Source organism: Vulpes vulpes, chromosome 2, assembly GCF_048418805.1.
Source record: "Vulpes vulpes isolate BD-2025 chromosome 2, VulVul3, whole genome shotgun sequence".
NCBI lineage: Eukaryota > Metazoa > Chordata > Mammalia > Carnivora > Canidae > Vulpes > Vulpes vulpes.
In genome coordinates this window covers 107,885,651-107,908,101 of record NC_132781.1, presented here as the reverse complement: position 1 = coordinate 107,908,101, position 22,451 = coordinate 107,885,651, and the positions used below count along the sequence as shown (strand labels likewise).

Sequence of the window (22,451 nt, the reverse complement as noted above, 5' to 3'; positions counted from 1 at the left end):
ACTCTTTGAAAGGCAACGCTAAATTCAGACCGAAACTGCTGGCTCAAACATCTCAGATCAGAACAACTTAAAACACTCGCATTTATTCATCATAAGGCATGCAGAACTTGGAGACTACAACGTACTAAGTTATTTCAAAAATATTTAGCCAAAAAGTACATATTGCTTACACAATATTTCAGTTTCTCTTCCTAGACAGAATTACAGTAAAAGCTTCAACACAGCCTGTGCAAATATAACAAGCTAAGCCTTGATATTCCTTGATAGGTAATTCCTGTTGCCCAAAGGAATAACCTACCTCACCAGGGCCCTGCCCTTTCAGGGTACAATAAAAATGCCGTGCATTTTAACAAGCTGTATTTTTGGATGCACTACATCATAGGATTTAAGGAAAACAACTCACTATACCAAGGTCAATGTGAAGTTTTAAAATGCTATCAGGAAGCCAAATAATTGTCTACTTACTAACTATTCACCAAATTGGAAGATCTCCTACACAGATTTTGCTAAGGGGTCAAATATTCAATCACTTGATTCTTCAAGGAACTCTCCAAATTCTTGGGTGTGGGTGCGTGTCTGCTGGGCCCAGAGGTCACTGAACAGAGTGGTCCTGCCAGAGCAACTCCACTTTCCTTCCCTCCTTTGCCTCTTCTGGCCCTCTGGGACACTCCTCAGATCTGTGGTCCCAACTTCAGTGCACGGAGCCACCTGGGATGCTGGTGGAAGACAGACTCCCTGGGCCACCCAGAACTTGGACCCTGTGGGTCTGTGGCGAGACCTGAGACCGTGCCCGTGACAAGCACCCCCAGGTGATCTGGAATGCTCTCTGGGAAACCCTGCTTTAAAGACCAGTTCTTCCTCCTCGGGATCACATGAATCACACAGACCTGCATGTACCCAACATTTTACAAAAACCAATCTTCACGAAGATGATTTCCTCAGGGACATCATCTGCTTAGCTCCCTGCCTCTCAGGAGACCTGCCACCGAAGAAGCCACCAGCATTCAAGACATGATGGACATTCAAAAGAATTCAGATTTAGTCATCACCAGTACACCAAAAAAAAAAAAAAAAAAAAAAAGCCCAACAGTATGTTCACCTTACTCAGAGGTTTCCAACACATTTTATTTTGTAGAGCACTGGTTTGTCGCTTTTGAGGACCAACATGTGTATAAATCCCTATAAAATGTCCAATTACTGTCAGTTCCGTAGCAGCCTGTCAGGTCCCGCACAGCGTACTTATGGCTTGAGTTCCAATCCCACTTGCAGAAAGGCTGCCCTCTGGCTCCTCGTGGAGGGTGCATCCAAGCCGAGCCTCCTCTGGGGCTTCATCTCCAAGGGGCGCTTCCTTTGGGGAGGACAGGCAGGCTCTGATGTCCAGGCTTTGGTGCCTGGAGGCAGGAGGCGTTGGGAGGCTCGTGGGCCAGGTGCTGTTTCTCTCAGGCGGACACTCGAGGAGTCAGCGCTTGTGCTTAATGACCACAGTCCCTCTCGCTTTTGTGGGTTACAACAGAAGGAAGCCTCTGTTCTTAAGTAACACGGATAAACACCTTTTTAGATCGCCTATTTGTTCTAGAACTACAAAATTTAATTCAAGAAAATATAGGTCCCATGAAAGACTTAAAAGTTTTATAAAACTAAAATCTAGTTTTCCCCAATAAATTGTACTTTTAGCCAAAACCCTCCCAACGCTTCTAAAATAATACTAAAGGGGGCATCTGATTATACAAGAGCAATAAAAAAAATTAAATATTTATTTGAATAACAAGTTTAAGTTCGAGCTGTGATGTTGGCAATGCGGATTTTTAACACAGATCACAAAAAGCGTGCACAAAGTACTGGCGCCAAGGACAAAATAATGCTAAAAATTCGGCTAAATAACTGCTGATTTTAAGAAAACAAAAGGCCTGAAATCACTATACAAAATATAAAATGTATTAAACACTACCATCCACAGAACAGTCTTTATTATTGATTATATTTAAAAATTATTTGTGTAGTTAATTATATATTGAATTGTAAATGAGTATCATACATGAACCCCCTTCCGGAAGGCCAATTCCTTGTCTTACTATAGAACATCTAATTACATGGCAAAAGTATCCTTTCTTGCTGTCGATAAAGGAAACAGTTAAATGGTATTATTGTAAATATTAGGAAGGCTACCAAAAAAGAAATTAAATTTCTTTTTTGTCTTCCAAGTGCTTTCCATGCAGAGTTAAGCACTTGCCTTGTTTAACTGAATGCTCTCCTGGGAAAGTGTCCTGGGTCAGAAGAGATGCTCTCGAATTGAGAAGACTGGGCTTTACAAAGCAAAGGCTGGAAGGAACCATATGACCCTCTCACTATGGGGATATCACTGTGTCACTTACCACTTCCATCTTTCCAGAATATCATCCAAGACTCTTAAAAAAAGACCAGACTGATAATGATAAATACGCACGAAATGAACAGACACCAACTGCTCTCTGACACCACGACCGGTAATGTCTGTGCCACGGGGGAGCACCTTTAGAAAGAGCCTACGCGGCAAGAGATAAGTGTCTAAAGATTCAAAATGAATCAACAGTATTGGATAACAATATAATTCTCAACTCAGAAGCTGCCTCAAGATTAGGTGCATCTTCAGTTAATGTAACAGGAAAAAAAGGCAATGGATTTTATTTTATTAATTGCATCCACTCACAAATCGACCTAAGGTCACCAGATGTGTAGACACAATGAGATTTTTGTTGTCGTGTATCGTCTTTAATTGAAATGATGAAAAAAGAAATAGCTCTATTTAAAAACAAAACCAGATAGCTACTTGGGTCTAGATTAAGAGGTGGCACCCGGGGTGGGGTTCACGTTCTGAGTGGCCACCTGCGGTGCAACTTCGATGATCCGGGGCTTGTCTATGATTCTGGCAGTGCGGTTGCCTTTCTCCACGATCCCAATAATCCATGCCTGGTGGCCCTCCCCATATTTGGGAGACTTGATCTCTGCACAGAACCGGGCGGCTTGCTCTCGCGGTAAACAGATGAGGAGGCCTCCTGACAAAGGGAATAACAGAGAGAAAGGATCACGGTCGGCAGTGATGCCATGCCAGCAGTTCCCTTTGCCACCAGTTTTCCAGGGCATGTCCGCCCAGGCGGTCGATTGGCCCACTGGCCCACAACCCATTTCTGTCTCTACATAGGGACTGCCCTTTCCCATCCACTAACATCCCACAGATGATATGTCTGGCAATTATTGACTTTGGTTGAACTACCACATTAAAGAACACATACAACCAACTTTCAAGTGTGGGAATGACCAGGCTGCGAAACACTGAAAACTGTGCAGGAGTGAGGTGTCCTGATAATATATGTGCTAGCTGGGCAGCCCCAGTGGCGCAGCGGTGTAGGCCGCCTGCAGTCCGGGGTGTAATCCTGGAGACCCGGGATCGGCCTTCCTGCATGGAGCCTGCTTCTCCCTCTGCCTATGTCTCTGCCTCTCTCTCGCTCTCTCTGAATGAATAAATAAATCTTTATATATATGTTCTGAGTGGTGTAGTTTCCCATATTCTCCCTCCGTCCTGTCCTATCGCCAAACAAATGCTGAGTTGGAGGTCACACACAGACTGGCGGGAGTCAGGTGACCCACAGCACCCAGGGGAGCTAAGGACATTGGTGTTAAGAAGGCCAAGGTTTCTGGCAGCACTGACCTCACGCACAGTGTGTGTATGTGTGTGTGTATATATATATATATATGCTAGCTACTATCTTCTTGCTACACTGAAAGAAAAACATTTTTTTTAAAGATTTCACTATTTGAGAGAGAGAGAGAGTGGGGGGAGAGCCACAGGGAGAAGCAGCACCCCCTCTTGTCCAAGGAGCTCAATGCGGGGCTTGATCCCAGGACCCTGGGATCATGACCTGAGCCTAAGGTAGATGCTTAACCGAATGAGCCACTCAGGCACAGCTTCATTGAAAGAAATATTTAAACCGTAAGAGAATTTTTCCTGACTTGATTTTCTACGTAGAATCCTCTTACACAAAAGACTTTTTGTATTCTTATTTTTTAACTTAAAAATTAAGATCATGAAGGAGTGTATGCCTCAATATCTAGGTCTGGTCAGTGGCTCTGTAATCTTCAAAACAGAAAAAGCTGAAACATGTTGGAAAAGCCTTCATCAAAAAAAAAAAAAAAAGGAAAAGCCTTCATCACAACATCAGTAGCAAAGACAGAAAAGTGTATGGATTTCTAAGTAGAAATAACGCATCAGGAAAAAATACGTATTCATACTTTTTTTTTTGTATTCATACTTTTACCAAAAAGTAAAAATTTCTCAATTTTGAATAAAGGAAACAAACGGGATTTGTTGTTAATACCTGTTAGTTCATTCAACCCAGATTCTAGGCCCACCACCTGGCAGGCACTGTTCTAGCCCTACACTGAACCAACACAGGAGTTGTCCTCTTGGAACCCTCTTTCTAAAAAATGGATTTGGTTTGTTGTTGTTACAGAGACAGGACGCTGAAGAGTCCTCTACAGAGGCCCTGGGAGGCCTATTAGAGAACAGCGGGCCCTTCTAGAGAGCTGGAACGTGGGCAGGGCTCTGTGCTCCTCGCCTCTGGCTGCCTCCCAGAACCCCCTGGGGCACCGCTACAATTGATGCTGACCAGACCCATCCCAGACTGGCTCAATCAGAATTCCTGGAGGTCAGGTCTTGGCACAGATATTTAAATCTCCAGATGATTTCACTATGTGATCAGGGTTGGGAAATAAAGATGTTAGAAAAGAGAAATACAAAAGATTGAAAAAAGAGGCTACCCAGAGTGGAAGCCAAGAGTCCAGGTAAGGGGAACTCTGGAGACATAATATTCTATCTCATTCTTACAATGGCAATTTTGGACATTTTCTGCAAGGAAAATATATAGCATGATCAATGTACCCTAGAGGGATCACAGTTAATTCAAATGCTAAGTGTCCCATGAGTAAGGACTTATTTTTCCCATATTCTCCCTCCATCCTGTCCTATCGCCAAACAAATGCTGAGTTGGAGGTCGCTGGATCACACACAGACTGGCAGGAGTCAGGTGACCCACAGCACCCAGGGGAGCTAAGGACATTGGTGATAAGAAGGCCAAGGTTTCTGGCAGCACTGACCTCACGCACAGTGGGGTCGTGCTCGTGTACTGGGCTTCTTCCTTGTCAGGTTAGCCTGGCTACTTTACTCCTCAGACCTGGGCCCAGGGTCCTCGTACCTGATGTCTCTGGGCAGGTCCCATGCATGAGGCCAAACATGTTTCCACAGGCCTTGCTCACAGCAGCCATCTTGGCCAGGACAGGAAGGTTGTGAATCACGAAGGACACCTCGTTCCTCTGCTGCTTGGCTAGGTTCTGCGCGTGCCCCAAAATCCCAAAGCCCGTGATGTCGGTGGCGGCGTGGGCATTGAACGTGTGCATGAGTCCCGCAGCTAAGAGAACACAGAGGAGCCATTTATTACCTAGTGACATAAGTGAAGATGGAGGAAAGAAACACCTTTCCTCAACTCAAAATTTTAAAATACACATTGTTCTCAGAATTCCCAATCTATCAAGGAGATGGCACACTGGAATAATGAAAATGTAATTTCTAAAAAAACAAAACAAAAACAAAAACCAAAAAACCAAAACCAGAATAACATTCTGAAAGTTGATTTTTTTTTTTTAAGATTTTATTTATTTATTCATGAGGGAAAGAGACAGAGGCAGAGACACAGGCAGAGGGAGAAGCAGGCTCCCCATAGGGAGCCAGATGCAGAACTTGATCCCAAGACCCCAGGATCACACCTTGAGCCAAAGGGAAACACTCAACTGCTGAGCCACCCAGGCGTCCCTGAAAGTTGATTTCTTACTCTACTGGAACCATTTAGAACGATCAGTGGCTTCAATCAATAGTACTTTTCCAGTAAAGTAGAAAAAAGTCTGTTCAGACGAATCGCTATCTCAACACAAAGTAAACCGGTCTAAGTCATCCTAAAATCAAAGAACAAGGCTTTTTAATATGGACCTAAATTCAAGGCACTCTCAGTACAAGTGAACTGACTTGTTCTGCACAGGTTAAATTTTAAAAACTACAAAAAAGTTCTCAGTGTAGTTTTAGGTTTGAAGAGAATGAATGGGAAGAACACAAGGTTCCTAACTCCGCCGCCCCTTCTCCTGCTATTAATATCCAGCATTAGGTGGTACATTTGTTACAAGTGATGAGCCATTACGGATACATTATAGGTAAGTGAAGTTCTTACTTTACATACATACTCAGTCTTGTTGTATAGTCTGTAGGCGGTTGAGGAGTGACAGGTATCCATCCCTAGAGTATCCTACACTCTGTTCGCTGCGCTAAAAGTCCTGTGCTCCCCCTTTCATCCCACCCCTCTTCCCAACTCCTGGCAACCACTGATCTTTTTACTGTCTCCACAGTATTGCCTCTTCTGGATTATCAGAATTGGAATCGTAGAGCATTTGATCTTGTCAGATTGGCTTCTTTCCCTCAAATATGCTTTTAAGTGTCCTCCGGGTCATTTATGGCTTGATAGCTCGTTTCTTTGTAGGACTGACTAATATTCCTTTGCCTGGGTGGACCTGTTTACTTATCCATTCACCTACTGAGAGACTTCTTGGTTGCTTCCAAGTCTTGGCAGATACAGATAAAGCTGTGAAGAGATCCGGGTACAAATTTTTGGGTGGATAGAAGTTGTCACATTCAGTTTAGTAAATACCAAGGAGCATGACCGCTGGATTGTATTAGTATGTGCTTTATAAGGACTTTGTCCCAGTCTATGGCCTATCTCTTCATTCTTAGCGTCTTTCACAGAGCATTTTTTTAAAATAAAGTCCAACTTGTCTAGTTTTCCCTTAATAGGTCATTGCTTTCCATATTGTATCTAAACAGTCATTACCAAACCCAAGGTCACCTAGTTCTCTCCAACATTACCTTCTAGGAATTGAACATTTAGGATCGCGATCCATTCTGAATTTTTGCCTGTGAATGTCCAGTTGTTCCAGCAACACTTACTGAAAGGACGATCCGTTCTCCACTGCATTGTTCTTGCTCTTTTGTCAAAAATCAAAGTGTATGTATGTGGGTACACTTTTGGACTGTGTTGTGGTCCCACCGATACACGTATTATTCCTGTGGCAAGGACTGTAGCTTACACTGTTCTGAAGCTGGTAGTCAGTCCTCCAATGGCTCTCCTTCAACACAGTTGGCTGTTCTGGGTCTTTTGCTTCTACGTTTAAACTCAAAACCTGCTTGTCAATATCCACAAAATCATGGGCTAGGATCCTGAACGGGACTGCCCTGAATCCATACATCAAGTTGGAAAGTACCGACATCTTGACAATATTAAGTCTTTCGACCTCTGTACCTGGAACTCTTCTCCATTTATTTACATTTTATTTGACTTCTGTCACCGTGTTACAGTTTTCCTCATGTGGAGCATGGACATGCTTTGTTAGATTCATTCTTAAGTATTTCATTTTGGGGAGGAGTGAAAGTCTAATTTTTAAAAAATTAAACTCCTTGGGCAGCCCGGGTGGCTCAGCGGTTTAGTCAGACTACTTCATCTGTAAATATTTCAATATGGAACTCTAAAAGATAAAAATAACTTGTTAACCACAATACTACTATTATTCCAATGCAATTAATACTGTAACAGAGGTCTCTTAAACCTCTGAATTTTTAAGAGTTTCTCCTTCTTCTCCACTATGGGGCATGCATTTGTTATAGAAACAGTCATCTTTTCCGTAAAAGTTCCTGTGTTCTGGATTTTGCCATCTTCCTTCATGGTGACAGGTCCATACCTTGATGAGATAGATTCAAGTTGTTTTTCTGGCAAGAGTACTTCATTGGTGGGGACCAGGGCCACTTATCACTTCCACATGAACCTTTCACCTAATGGTTTTAGAAACCATGGATGCTTGTTGTTGAGGCTTGTTAAATCAAGCAGGCAGCAAAATGTCAAGTGTGTGATTCCATTATTCTTCTTGCATTTATTAGAAGGGACTATTCTAAGGAATTTTAAAAACAACTTATTTAGATTTCCTGATATACAGTCTGTACAAGAGAGGTGAAATGTGTGATTGATTCCTAATTAATTTATTTTCAGAATACATTAGTGCTCTAGCAATCTCCAAAGGTAGCCAAAAAGTTTTAATTATCGTTACGGTATCACTGATAGATACTTGGTATGCTTCATCTGGCTTCAGTCACTCTTCTTGATGTTCAAAATGTTCCTGCCCCATTTGGTGGGAGCCTCCTCAAGTTCTGGTGCTGTGACATTACCCATTCGTGGATACCTCTATTACTCTCTGGCATAGGAGGTCCCAGGCTTATCTTCTGTACTTCCTTTCACAGAGCTGGAATCACCCATTTCCCAAAGGAGACCTGGCACTTTTTCATGGGAAATGTTAATTTTCAGATCAGAATCTGGGCACCAGGAGTTACTAGTGGGTTATTGCTGCTTCTACTATGCCTTTTTTTTTTTTTTTTTTTTTTTGGTTTAAGATTTATTTATTCATGAAAGACACAGAGGAGAAAGAGAGAGGCAGAGACACAGGCAGAGGAAGAAGCAGGCTCCATGCAGGGAGCCCAATGTGGGACTCAAACCCGGGTCTCCAGGATCCACCCTTGGCTGAAGGCGGTGCTAAACCGCTGAGCCACCCAGGGATTCCCTACTATTTTCAACAGGCTTGGAAAAAAACATTTTTTTGGGGGGGGGGGAATCTTAAGTTCATATTAATAATTCCAAAGTAAAGATTGCAGTTATTAACTTGGCTTTTTTGGGCTTACTTTTTTTTTAATTATTATTATTTTCTATTTATTTTTTACTTCTTTTTATTCTTAAAATCTTTGTTCCAAACTATATTAACTTACTTGCTTTATCATACTATCCCAATAATCTCACAAACACAAGCCCACTGAATACAATGAGATATCTTTGTGGGTTTTTGTCCTGAGGATACACATTGAAAATATCAGGTTTGGGATGCCTGGGTGGCTCAGCGGTTGAGCGTCTTGCCTTCAGCACAAGGTGTGATCCCAGAGTCCCGGGATCCAGTCCCATATCAGGCTCCTCGCATGGAGCCTGCTTCTCCTGTCTCTGCTTCTCATTGTGTCTCTGATGAATAAGTAAATAAATTCTTAAAAAAAAAAAAAAGAAAAAAAAAGAAAGTATCAGGTTCAAAGTAATTTGAAATAATTCTTCCCCATGTGGTTTTGGCAGCTTTTTAAAATATTTGGTGTAGATTTGTGAGCTATACGATTTTTAATATAATTTTTTAACTACAGAAAACATTCATTTTGAAGGCAAACTTCAAAGAGGGGTCTACTTCCTCCCTAATTTCCTCTTACATGTAATTATTTTTATTAATGATTTTCCATGGTTTCTTTTTTTTTTTTTTTAAGATTTTATTTATTTATTCATGATAGACACACAGAGAGAGAGAGCGCCAGAGGCACAGGCAGAGGGAGAAGCAGGCTCCATGCAAGAAGCCTGATGTGGGACTTGATCCCCGGACTCTAGGATCAGGCCCTGGGCTGAAGGCAGGCACTAAACCACTGAGCCACCCAGGGATCCCCCCATGGTTTCTTTTTAAAAGTATACAATACGTATTACTCACACATAAACACAAAATGCAGCACATCGTATATGCGTTTCTGTCCCTTTTTTATTTGATCCTATCTTAGAGCATCTGGGAATAAAGACCTTGCATTCCTTTTTAGTGGCTATATATAGCATTCCACAGTGTGCACATACACTAGACACCTACTGACGGACATCTGGATTGTCTCCTCCTTTTGCAGTTATAACCAGGGCTTTAATGCAGAGTCCTGTATACATGCCATTTCCTATTTTGACAAGTGGAGCTTTGAGGCAGAGTCACAGAAGCAGGACTGCGAGGTCAAAATAAATGCACACGTAATTTTGCTAGATATGATCAAATACTCCTCCATAAGCTGCCACATTGTCATGACCAGCAGTATACAAAAGGATGCAGAATCTTAAATGCTCAAACACAAGCAAACTGAAAATTCATACAAATAAAATTAAACCATTACAAGTCCCTTTCTTACTATGAAACGATTTTATTTGAAGAACCAAAAAAGGGGAAAGGACTCCTTAAACAGTGTGAGTGGCACAGTAGTTGAGAAACGCAAAGAAAAAGCCCTGGAGCTAAGTGATGAAGCGTCTAAGGACAAAGTGTGACTTGGAATACAGCCAACGAAATATTCCTGAAATGCAAAAAATAAACTATGGAAAAATGTGAAATGTGATCACCCAAAAAACTATTCAGGAGTGGGCAAAAGACGAATTCTTATGTTACAGCTCTCTAGTGGACCATCCAGGCATCAAAAATTAAGTATACTAGGGCTATATAATGTGTAAAAAAGAATTCAGTCATATTAAGTGAATATAAGCAGATTCCAAATACAAATAAATGTATGATAATCACTAGTTGAAAACATGAATAATAAAACAACAGTAAACCACTAACCAATAACAGGAAAAAAATTCTGAAAGAAAACAAACATACTCTAACAGAAGCTGTTTTGGGTGGTAAAACTGGATAAAGTTTCTTCTCTTTTTTCATTTCATTTCATATTTTTTTATCTGAGAAAGAGCACAAGCAGGAGGAACAGCAGAGGGAGAGGGAGAAGCAGACTCCCTGCTGAGCAGGGAGCCCTACAGCAAAGGGCACCATCCCACCATCCTGGGATGGACCCTGGGATTCTGACCTGAGCCAAAGGCAGATGCTTAACTGGCTGAGTCACCTGGGTGCCCCAAGCTTCCTTCTTAATTATTTAATAGGACTGATATTTTCTACATACATAAGAAAGCCAAAAAAAGAGAGAGTAGAAGATGTTTGAACTGTATCAAGTAATTACCTTGGCATGCAATGCTGCTTTCTAGAAGATGAACTATGGTTCTTGAACTTTCCGGTTTCATTTTAACCTGCCTTTGAAACTTCGTGTCATACTAAAGTATTTGCTCAATTATCATACAGACTGTGGAACAGCCTCAATCTCTTACTTAGCTGTTCAGAAAGAACAGACTGTGATACTTCAAAGCGTTGTAAACAGCAGTTTTCAAATCCCAGGTTCCCACTGACATGCTGTGTGACCCTGAGCAAGTTACTTCTCTGTGAACTGAGGATACCAGCAGCTACCTTCAAGGCTGTCCTAAGAATTAAACAGGAAAGCAGGTTGAGTTCCTATCACGATAATTACCAGATAATTGGTAGCCACTATTTTATTATTAGTATCTTTTATCCGTATTAAGAAGCTAGACAAGGGGATGCCTGGGTGGCTCAGTGGTTGAGCAACTGCCTTCAGCTTGGGTTGTGATCCCAGGGTCCTGGGATCGAGTCCTGCATCGGGCTTCCCACAGGGAGCGTGCTTCTCTCTGCCTGTGTCTCTGCCTCTGTGTCTGTCATGAATAAATAAACAAAATCTTTAAAAAACAAATAAAGCTAGACAAGAAATGAAATGTAAAGAAAAAATGATGATATAATGCCATTATTCATTTATGCACACAAACGTGGGAATTTTAAGTAAACAATGCAAACACCTTGAATTGATATGTTAAAGACTTTTGAAAACACATTATACAAATTTCTTTCCCATTTTTATTGGGGCACAAAGGAATTCAATACTGCCTATTATCCCAGAAATGTAGGACTGGAAGGAACAGAAAGAAAATATAACCTCAACTCTGTGAATTGAAACTGAATTCATGTATCTGTCCATATTCTCTGCTGCTTCTCTGTGCCTGGCACCGTCGTCACTGTGAGGGAATCTACACCACAGGGAGAGCCACAGTGCCCTGGGACCCCAGGGACATAGCTGAAAGCGTGCTGTAGGAAGAGCGGTCATGACCTCACGACCTCATCTAACATGTTTCCCCTAATCCATAATCTTCGTTTTCTTTTTTGCAAGTCACATTTAAGACACAATTCTGACAGGAACACACAGTGTACCTGGACTCCCACTAGTGACTGAGGGCCCCAAGCCAGGCACCAATAGAAGAGGGTCTCCCGCACTGGCCGAATCTGGTCCCTGGCCTGTTCCTCCAGCCAAGAGTGCGGGTTTTTTTGGTTTGTTTTTAACATGTTTAACAAATTGGTGCCAGGGGACAGGGGGCAAGGCAGCCAAGACTGTATGTGGCCCGCAAAGCCTAAAATGTTTCCCATCTAGCCGATCCCTGCCAGAGATGAGCCCTCCTGCCCCGATACCTGTTCTGTTGAGCCTGGCCATGTTCATCATCGCCTCCTGGTACGCCAACTCTACATCTTCTTGGGTAACCACTAGCTTGATCTTATTCCATTTTTCAGGCTAGTAACAGGAACAGAGATTAGGAGGAAAAGAGGGGGAAAAATGTGATTCATCTTCTAACCACTCAAAGAAAAAGAGCGTATTTTGGGGGGAGGGGTCATCTTCTGGGGGTTTCATTTATCTAATTTTGTACACAAAGTGAAGTTTTCTAACTTTCTCTTCCTGTGACTAATGTTTCAGGTGCCTCGTTAGACGCTGAACCATGCAATTTTTTCTATTTTCAACCCCCCCCTTCTGCGGTCCTGGCCACATACTACAGTTTCCTGGCCATGTAAACCCAGCAGGACGCAGGGCCGCAGCATGCATGCAGTGAGGCTTCTCCCCACCTCCCCACCTCCCCACCACGGGGCACAGATCACACTGTCCTATGCTCTCATCTCCTCTCACAAGCTGAGGCTTGCATTTTCACACAATTATACTTTTACTTTTCTGCACTGAGCCATCCTGATGGATGTAAACGTTTGACTGCATGCACCCCGACAGCCCTGGGTGACCAGAGGAGGTCACAAAGGTCAGGAGAAAAGAGGTTTCCCTTTGTCCTCAGTCTGATTTTCAAAGACTCTAGCATCACGATATGGTCATCCAGGTATTCTTTTTTTTTTTTTTTTAAATAATACCCAGTAACCTACCACCCAACGCAGTAACTCAAGTACATCCACGTGCTTCCCCCTTAACCCACACCTCTCTGTATCTCCCCCAGAGCTAACAACTATTCTGAATTTTATACTCGTCCAACTCCTGCCATACAAGAGAGAATATTCTCATACACACAGATGCCAAAACAATATGCTCTTTGGTTGCTTCTGACCTTTATGAAAGGGTCTTATGCTGTTAGGTAATCTTTGTGCCTTGCTTTTTTCAATTCTGAGCATTAAAAAAAAAAAAAAGAAAAGAAAAAGTAAAGGTGGTGTCAGGTTGGGGGTAGGGAGAAGGATCCCAAACCTCTCATCTTGGAGGCTCCTGTGTCAACCTGGCTAGGTTACTCAGACCCTGGCAGTTGCTTGGAGAGCCACTGTGGATTACTGGCCGTGAAGGCCTTGCAATCTGATTTATGGGTGAGTCTACCTGTTGGGAAATCTCCCCTCATCACCAGATAGAAGGGAAAAATAACTCAAGGATGTGGCTTAGGGATTTTCTCTGCTCTGCTATAACTTTTTTTTTTTTCTTTTTAAGAGTTTATTTATTCATGAGAGACACAGGCAGAGGGAGAAGCAGGCTGCATGTGGGGAGCCCAATGTGGGACTCGATCCCGGGACCCCAGGATCACACCCTGGGCGGAAGGCAGGTGCTCAACTGCTGGGCCACCAGGCGTCCCATCTACTCACTGTATCAAGTAAGATGTATCTGGTTGATAAATAACATAAAGTTGTTACCCCTTTTCGACTGTTTCTCAGTAATGGTGGTTCAGATGACAGTGGCAGAAATTAAAAGCACCAAGGTATGTGAGACTAGGCCACAACTGTATTAATTATTGTATTGTTATGGCAAGGAGAAAAACCCTAAATGAAGTGTGATCAAAGCTCAGTGATAACTGAGCCAGCAGAATGTTAGTGACTCAGGATAACTATCTTCATATTCTAGATGCTTTCTCCATGGGATAGTTATCAAAATGTTGCAGTTACTAATTAGTTTAAAAAGACAACCAAACAAAACCGCCAAAAACCTAGTGAATAAAATAATTTAAAGTGTCAACAACCCTGCCCATATTTATACCCCCAAACACTACACTTTCCATATATTCTATGATTTTTTTTTTTTTAGTGATACTTAAGATATGAGCACTAGAGCACTCAATATGTGGAACCTTGATTTAATAAAAGATAGGGACGCCTGAGTGGCTCAGCGGTTGAGCGCCTCCCTTCGGCCCAGGGAAGGATTCTGGGGTCCTGGGATCGAGTCCCAGGTCGGGCTCCCCACATGGAGCCTGCTTCTCCCTCTACCTATGTCTCTGCCTGTCTCTGTGTGTGTCTCTCATGAATAAATAAATAAATTTTTTTTTTTTTTTTTTTAAAAAAGAAGAAGACAGACAATCTCTCTACAATTTCTGAAGGACATAGCTGATATGACCCTCCCTGGAAGCGGAACTAAAGGGGCTCATTTGTGGAAGAGAGAGTGCAGATGTGTAAATGATCTAGATCTGGAATGTGTGCAAACAGGTGCAAGGGGAAGGGCTGACTTCTGGATGAGAAGCAGTGCTCGCTCTGGAGCAGACACATCTTCTCGAGCACGTGTACTCTGGCAGGAGCAGATGGAGATACTCAGCTGACCTGATGTGCAGAGCAAATGCCCTGCTCCCCAAACCCACCAACAAAAAAACTACCAGGGCTCGGAAAACGTGCTGTCCCCCTGTCCACACCCAGTCCCCGGCAGGCAGCGCTTCACTCACAATGTCCAGCCACTGGTGCACAGCCACAGCCACCTGCGTCCCCAGGGGCTTCGTCAGCACCAGCACATCCCCCGGGACTGCGTTATCTGGCCTGAAGGAGAGAACAAGGCAGTAGACTCTAGTCAGTGTAATCAGGGATATAAACTCACTCTCAGTAGAACCAGAAAGGCTGGTAAAAATGTATGTACATCTGCAAAACACATTTAAGCAAACCACCGCCAGGACAGCAGCAATGCTCAACTAAAGAGTCTGCCAATTACCTGCAGCCCCCCCCCCCCCCCCAGCCCCCAAGAATGGAGGAAGCAGCAAATCACTTTGCCTTCAAAGGCAAAAGCCTCCTCGGGCCCTGGCTCAGCCCTGCTCCTGTGTAATTCTCAGTACCCACCCCCCTCTCCATGGCTCTGGGGCAACTGAGGCGGTTCCACCATTCTAGAGGAGGGAGAGACGCGGGGGGACGAGGCTCCAATCTGTGGGTCTAACGTTGTGGTGATTTCTGCAAAGTTCTCAAACTCAAACTGACCAACATTACGTTTCCTACCTGCCACCCAGACAGACTCCCTGGTTGCTATCTGTCTTAAAGACAAAAGGCCAACACTAAAACCACAAAGACTGATTCCCCTCCTCCCCCCCATGCCAAATGCTCATACCACATCCTATTAGTTGCTTGTGGGGGTCTTCCCTGCCTGGGGTCAAACTGTCCACCCTGCCACTCCATCCTCCAACACTGACCCACATCGATTACAAAGCCAGGGGACCAGACTTACAATCAGTAACTAGCTCCTCAGCTCATCCTGTGACATCTGTATTCACTACCTTTGAAAAATGTTAATTTGGTAACAGTATGTAGGAAACTGATTTTCCAAAAACTAGACCTGAAAACATAAATGTCTTTTTTTTTTTTTTTTTTTAAAGATTTTATTTCTTCATTTCATTTGAGAGAGAGAGCACGAGCAGGGGGGAGAGGGGAGCAGCAGGGAGCTTGATGTGGGGCTCTACCCCAGGATCCCCCATTGCCTCCCCCTACCATCAAGTAAGATTTTATGTAAGTATTTGAGAGAGAGAGGAGCACACAGAAGGAGAGACAGAAGCAGACTCTCTCCTGAGCAGGGAGCCTGACATGGAGCTCAATCCCAGGACCCTGGCATTATGACCTGAACTGCAGGCAGACGCTTAACCTATTGAGCCACCCAAGCGCCCCCATAAATGTCTTTAATTCTGACTCAGCCACAACTTAACACCGGTATGTTCTTGCACCATCACAGGTCATGTGCCACCCACAAAAATTATCATCAAGTTACGTGCAATAAAACTACTATGTTATTTTTAAGTTTATAGGCACTATTTAATGAAATATAACCACCTGTGGAGGCTCACTCATGTTTTACAAACTAAATATACATGCTGTTGTCCAAAAAAAAAAAAAAAAAAAAAAAAAAAAAATCTATTGAAGCTTGTTTTATCATTTTCTCCTCTCAAATTTTTATAACTGCTAAGTTCTTTTTCTACTGAAAAGTTGAAGTCTGTGAGGGAGATGGACTCCAGGATCTCTTGTCCTCTGTGTGGAGGTTTGAGAACTACCAACATAAAACATAGGAAAACAAAACTCTGATTTAAGTAAAATGCAAGACCTTTAACATGAAAGCTATCAGATAGCACCTCTAAAAGGAGTTCTCTCATCAATTAAAAAATGGGCAAAAGACATATATGAATATATGAAAAATAGGCTCAACTTTACTCACGAAGGAGTAAGGTTTAAAGCCAGCAGACAGACTGGCAAAGAACAAGAGGTCTGTTACCATGCTGTGTTGGTTAGGATGTCCCATTCACTGTTGGCAGAGCCTCCATGAAGGGCAGTCTGGAGAGATCTATCATAATTACTCTACATATATATTTGACTTAGCAATTCTATTTTGAAGAATTTCTTACCAAGAGTTACACATACCCACAATGATCTATGTATGTAGTTACACATTAAAGCACTATTTGTAATGTCAAAATTATTGAGTAATCTAAATATCAATAATAAATGGACTAAAAATTGGTAAAAGTAGTTGCCTCATCCAGGAAGGAAAACTGGTTATGAGGAATGAGGAAGGGACTCTGCATTGTAGATCTTTCTGTATTTTTTTAATACTGAATCATATGAACACTTTCTGTTAGTACTTATCCACAAAAACAAATAAACAAACAAACAAAAAACCAGGGGCACCTGGGTGGCTCAGTCAGTTAAGCATCTCCCTTTGGCTTAGGTCATTATCCCAGGGTTCTGGGATTGGGTCCCGCATCAGGCACCCTGCTCAGCTAGGAGTCTGCTTCTCCCTCTTCCTATACTCACGCTCTCTAAAAAATAAAATCTTTAAAAAAAAAATAAATAAATAAAGGAAAACAAATGGAGTTTCTAGTTCCTTCAGAAAACAGAACATCTTCTTAAGAAGACATCAAACATGTAAAGTTAATAACTCGTATTAAGAGAGAATCTTTCAAAAAAAAAAAAAAGAGAGAGACTCCCAAAGATCTGGGAAATGGCTGGAAAGTAAAGACACTCATGTTATTATCTACCAGGGAAATGCCAATTTCACACCTTATACCTACTAGGATGGCTATTACCAAACATGAAGATAACAGAACAAGTACTAGCAAGGATGTGGATGCTGCCATTCTACTATGTTGCACTTTTTTTTTTTAAAGATTATTTATTTATTCATGAGAGACCAGACGGGGGGCGGGGGGGGGGGGGGGAGTAAGCAGAGACACAGGCAGAGGGAGAAAGGGAGAAGCAGGCTCCATGCAGGGAGCCTGACATGGGACTTGATCCTGGGTCTCCAGGATCACAGCCTGGGCTGAAGGCAGCCCGAAACCACTGAGCCACCCAGGTTGCCCATGTTTTTTTTTTTTTAATGATTTTATTTATCAGAGACACAAAGAGAGAGGCAGAGACATAGAGGGCAGAGGGAGAAGCAGGCTCCTCACAGGAGTTGATCCCAGGACCCCAGGATCACGCCCTGAGCCAAAGGCAGATGTTCAACCACTGAGCCACCCAGGTGTCCCAATGCTGCTGTTTCAAATGTAAAAATGGTGCCACTGCTTTGGGAACCACTGTGATGGTTGCTCAAGATAAAGTTACCACACAACTCGATAATTCTTAGGTATATAACCATGGGAAATGGAATTTAGGTCCACAAAAACTTGCACACATAAGTTCATAGCAGCACCATTTTAATAGGTGGAAATAACCCAAAGGTCCATCAACTGTGAACACACAGTAGTCTATCATACCAAGAACATCATTTAGCCATAAAATGGCATGAAACACCAACATACACTCTAACATGGGGTCTGAAAACAGCACGCTAACTGAACGCCAGACACAAAATTCTGATATATCATATGATTGATTCCATGCTCTCTCTCTCAAATAAACAAAATACAATAAAATGGGCAAATTCACAAGACAGAAAAGTAGGTTAGTGGTTTCCAGGGCATAAGGCAGTGGGTGGGGGAGGGAATTGGGAGTGATTGCTTATAAATACAGGGTTTCTTTTTGAGGCGATCAAAATGTTCTGGAAATGGACAAGGATGATGGAGTGACAGTTGCACAACCTTGTGACTATCAACAGCCAGTGGAGTGTATATTTTAACAAGCTGAATTTCATGGGGGTCCTGGCATAGTCCGTTAAGTATCTGACTCTGGTTTTGGCTCAGGTCCTACATCAGGCTCTGCATTCTCTGTGTGTCTGCTTGTCCCTCTCCTTCCCCCCGCAGCCTCCCCGCCTCAAATAAATAAATATTTTATTTTTTAAAGATTTATTTATTTGAGAGAGAGAGGAGCACACAGAGGGAGAGGGAGAAGCAGACTCCCTGCTGAGCAGGGAGCCTGATGCAGGCAGGGCTCAATCCCAGGACCCTGGGGGATCATGACTTGAGCTGAAGGCAGACACTTAACCCACTGAGCCACCCAGGTGCCCCTCAAATAAATATTTTTTTAAAAAGTTGTATTTTATGATGATTTGAAATTGTGTTATATGAATTGTACTTCAGGGGGGGAAAAATCTCACCTCAAAATTAAAAAACAAACAAACAGGCATAAAGTACTACAAAATGGACCTTAAATATATTATGCTAGTATCATGTGACATGAAAGAAGGCAGAATGGAGCACAGGTAATGTGGGGTGACAGTGAGGGGGATGGGTCTTCAGCTGGGGTGACAAAATGTTCTAAAATCAACTCTGGTGATGGGCATGGGCATGTAACTCTGTAAAAATACCAAAGACCATTGACGGGATGCGAATTTATATGTCAATAATTCTCTACCAAAAAATTAAAAAGAAAGGGAGAATCAGGCCAGGTGATGTGAAACAAAATCAACTTACATGATGAATTCATTGGGCTGGCAGACAGTAGTAGCCACTCCTCCTAGAACAATCCAGGGGTTTAACACCGTTTGGCCACCAGTCACAGACGTTCCTGCCTCTTCTGCTGCATCTTTAAAACCCTGTATAATTAGGGGCATCACTTTATCCCTCTCCTAGGGTTTAAAAGAACACAAATTAAAAGTCAACATAATTCAGTTCCACACCTAAAGAATCTACACTGATAATAATATAATAAAGAATCTACACTTATAAGTGTATATAATAAAGCATTATATACACTTATAATCTACAACCCTTAAAGGGAGTCTTGAGGTTGACAGCCAGGGCAGAGAAAGAAGGAGGAACAGTTTACATTGTAGCCATTTTATCAGAAGCTGGAAGTCGCTCTAGGTTACAATGTGAATGAAACCCAGACAATACAGAACTAAAAACTGGAATATGTCTGGACACCCAAGTGGGCCCTGAATCTGAAAAAGCCAGCTCTTGAAGTGGTCCTTAAGAATTCTAAGACTAGCTTTACATGCATCCACATGCCTCCTGCAGAGGCTGTAAGGGACCCAAGACCCATGCACACTCTGTGGGAGCACAAAAGGGCCGGCGGAAAACTCGTTTCTATGAGGCACAGTGAAACTCTTTCTGAGGCATGAGAACAGATACCTTTCAAAAACAATCTAAGGGGAAATCATCTCTGTCAAACGGCAGGTACCGGCAGCGAGGCCACGGACACTGCTGTGTGAGCACGTGAACACACTGACCTCCCTCCCCACCGCTGCACCGCCTCCAGCAGTGACGGAAGCAGCAGGCAGAGGCAGGCGCTCGCCCTGAATGCCCTAAGTGCCCTGGGCCTGCATCTGTAAGGCTGGGCCTGGACCACGGTGGGCCTGGGGGACGTGCTAGTACTGCGGCCTCGACTTTATTAAAGCAAACCAACGTGCCTGTCTTGGCTTCAGTCTACCTGGAAGACAGGAAGGGAAGCAGGTGGTAGAAACGAAAACAAGAGGCCAGACTCTCTATTTTAATTTATGGACAGCTGCCAAGAAATAAACGGGGATCCCGACAGAGCATGAGAGCCACGCAGCCCGGGTGCCTCACGTTACAGATAGGGGACAAAGGGCTACCCAGGCAAGTGATGCCATCAAGACAACAGACTACTTACCCTGTCAGTCATTTTATTACTGATCCCAAGGAGCATCAGCATATTGTCACATTCCGTGACCCCCATGGCGTAGAGGTCACTGAGGACGTTGGCACATGCTATCCTGCCCTGGAAGAGAGGGGAGGGGTGAGAAATGACAACTGGGGGACTTTCTGTGAGGGCCTATAGAGCACCTCCCAGGAGAACTCGGGGACTTTCCAGGGACATGGTCCCCATTTTGTGTCCTTTTCTTAATCACTAGGCCACTCCTTCCCACTTTCTGACATTCCCGTGACCGTCTCTTCTTTTTTGTGCAGAACAAATAATTTCCGTGTTGCTTCCCATTCTAAATACCAGAAGAAGCCTGCAATTCATTTAGATGGGAAATGGGGATTGGGGGCAGATGCTGGGGCGGCAGGCTGGAGCAGATGGGTCTGCAATGGAAAGGTTGGAAAACAAGCGTCCTAAAGCAAACTTGGAAACAGTGACGTATCCTAAACAGACTCTAAAAATATGTTCACCTTGTTGGTTAGAGAGAAGACGTTTTTTATAACACAGGGACGGAGAAATTTTGGTAGTTTCTTTTCAAGGCTATAGAAGATAAACAGGAAAAACATCTTGCTTGAGAAACTAAAAAATAGAAGAGAAAAAACATCTAGGCCTGAAGTCAGACTGTTTTCTAAAGCACATAAAAAGCATGTCCAGTAAACTATTATTTAGTAAAGAACTTTAATTCAATAGAAATATGGTAACAGGGACGCCTGGGTGGCTTAGCAGTTGAGCGTCTGCCTTCAGCTAAGGGCGTGATCCTGGGTCCGGGAATTGAGTCCCACATCAGGCTCCCTTCGAGGAGCCTGCTTATCCCTCTGTCTCTGCCTCTCTCTCTCTCTCTCTCTCTCTGTCTCTCATAAACTTAAAAAAAAAAAAGGTAATAAAGATTTTTTTTTAAATCTCCTCTGGAGATATACAAGTTGTCGGGGGCACGTGGCTGGCTCAGTGGATGGAGCAAGTGACTCTTGATCTTGAGGTTGTAAATTCGAGCCCCAGGTTGGGTATCGAGATTATTCAAAAATAAAATCTTAAAACAAAACAAAACAGGGACACCTGGGTAGCTGAGTCTGTTGAGCATCAGACTCTTGATTTCAAGAGTCATCATCATCATCACCAGGTGATGATCTCAGGGTCAAAAGATGGGAGTTCCGTGTTGGGCTCTGTTTGTGCTGGACACAGAGCCTGCTTGAGATTCTCTCTCTCCCTCCCTCTGCCCTCCCCCAACCCCGATCCAATAAATAAATAAATAATAAATGTAAGCTGTCATTTCTAGACTGCAAAGGAGAAGATAACAAATTGTTCTTCTGACATAAGGATAATGAAGCTCCCAAGTGTGATCATTTCAGCAGCTGGCTCACTGTTCAAGGTTTTTTTACGACTTCCTAGCAGACTGGCGGTGAGCTCAGAAGCATCAACAGCAGGGGTGACTGGGGTTTGGCAACTTGGAGGTGCCCACTGCTTGGGGCTGCAGCGATGTTCTATCCTCTCTGATGCTTTGAAGAGATGCTGGCTAAAGACTGAGCTCTGGAACTAGCCCCCTCTGCCCCCGGGTCAGGTGGGGGCCTGGGTGTGGCATGCCTCAGCCTCTCAGGAGTGCTGCTTCTGGGGATGGAACACAGGGACGTGCAGAAGCCAGACGGGTTTCTAGTCAAGTGTATGCCTGTCACTGGCGCCTGAGAAGTGACCTTCCTCCTCCCCGCACATAGCTGTCCCCACGCGTGTAGCTCAAGTCCAGTGCCCTGGCACACACGTCAGCCCATCTCCTAAGAGCAGGATGTCCCCGGTCACTTTGTCAGGCTCTTCGTCTGGTAGGGCAGGGAGTTAAAGTCGGGTAGACGATGGGGTTGCTGGCATAACCATGCACTGAGCAAGTGGGAAATAGATTTGGCAGGCCACGATCAGTAGCTAGGAACTAAAATGCAGCAGTTCAAGTACATATTCCACACGGTGGCACCTAACACACTGAGGTGGGTAGTGACCAGAATTGGAATAAGCCATCCAGAAGTTTTAACTGTGGTTAAGAGGCTGAACTGTGTATTTCTGGAAGGAAATCTCTAGCATCAGTCCTGTTGCCTGAGATGCAGGCATGTGGAGCTTACCAGTGTCAGAGAACAAACGAAAGAAGACTATAAGCATGTCACAAAAGACATGCTGAGGACACAACA

General features: G+C 43.3%; 1 protein-coding gene across 8 annotated transcripts in view; it reads right to left on the bottom strand.

The window, feature by feature from the left end:
* Window positions 1-1,104: 1,104 nt before the first annotated feature.
* Window positions 1,105-22,451, bottom strand: part of SEPHS1 (selenophosphate synthetase 1) — a 30,589-nt gene continuing 9,242 nt past the window's right edge. For all 8 annotated transcript variants that reach the window (XM_026016419.2, XM_072749502.1, XM_026016430.2 and 5 more), the window contains 6 exons: window positions 20,257-20,364; window positions 19,098-19,252; window positions 14,727-14,817; window positions 12,241-12,340; window positions 5,229-5,441; window positions 1,105-3,032 (listed from right to left, as the gene is read on the bottom strand). In XM_026016419.2, coding sequence (XP_025872204.1) covers window positions 2,818-3,032; window positions 5,229-5,441; window positions 12,241-12,340; window positions 14,727-14,817; window positions 19,098-19,252; window positions 20,257-20,364 — 882 coding nt within the window. In that variant the 3' untranslated portion in view covers window positions 1,105-2,817. The remainder of the gene's footprint in view (window positions 3,033-5,228; window positions 5,442-12,240; window positions 12,341-14,726; window positions 14,818-19,097; window positions 19,253-20,256; window positions 20,365-22,451) is intronic.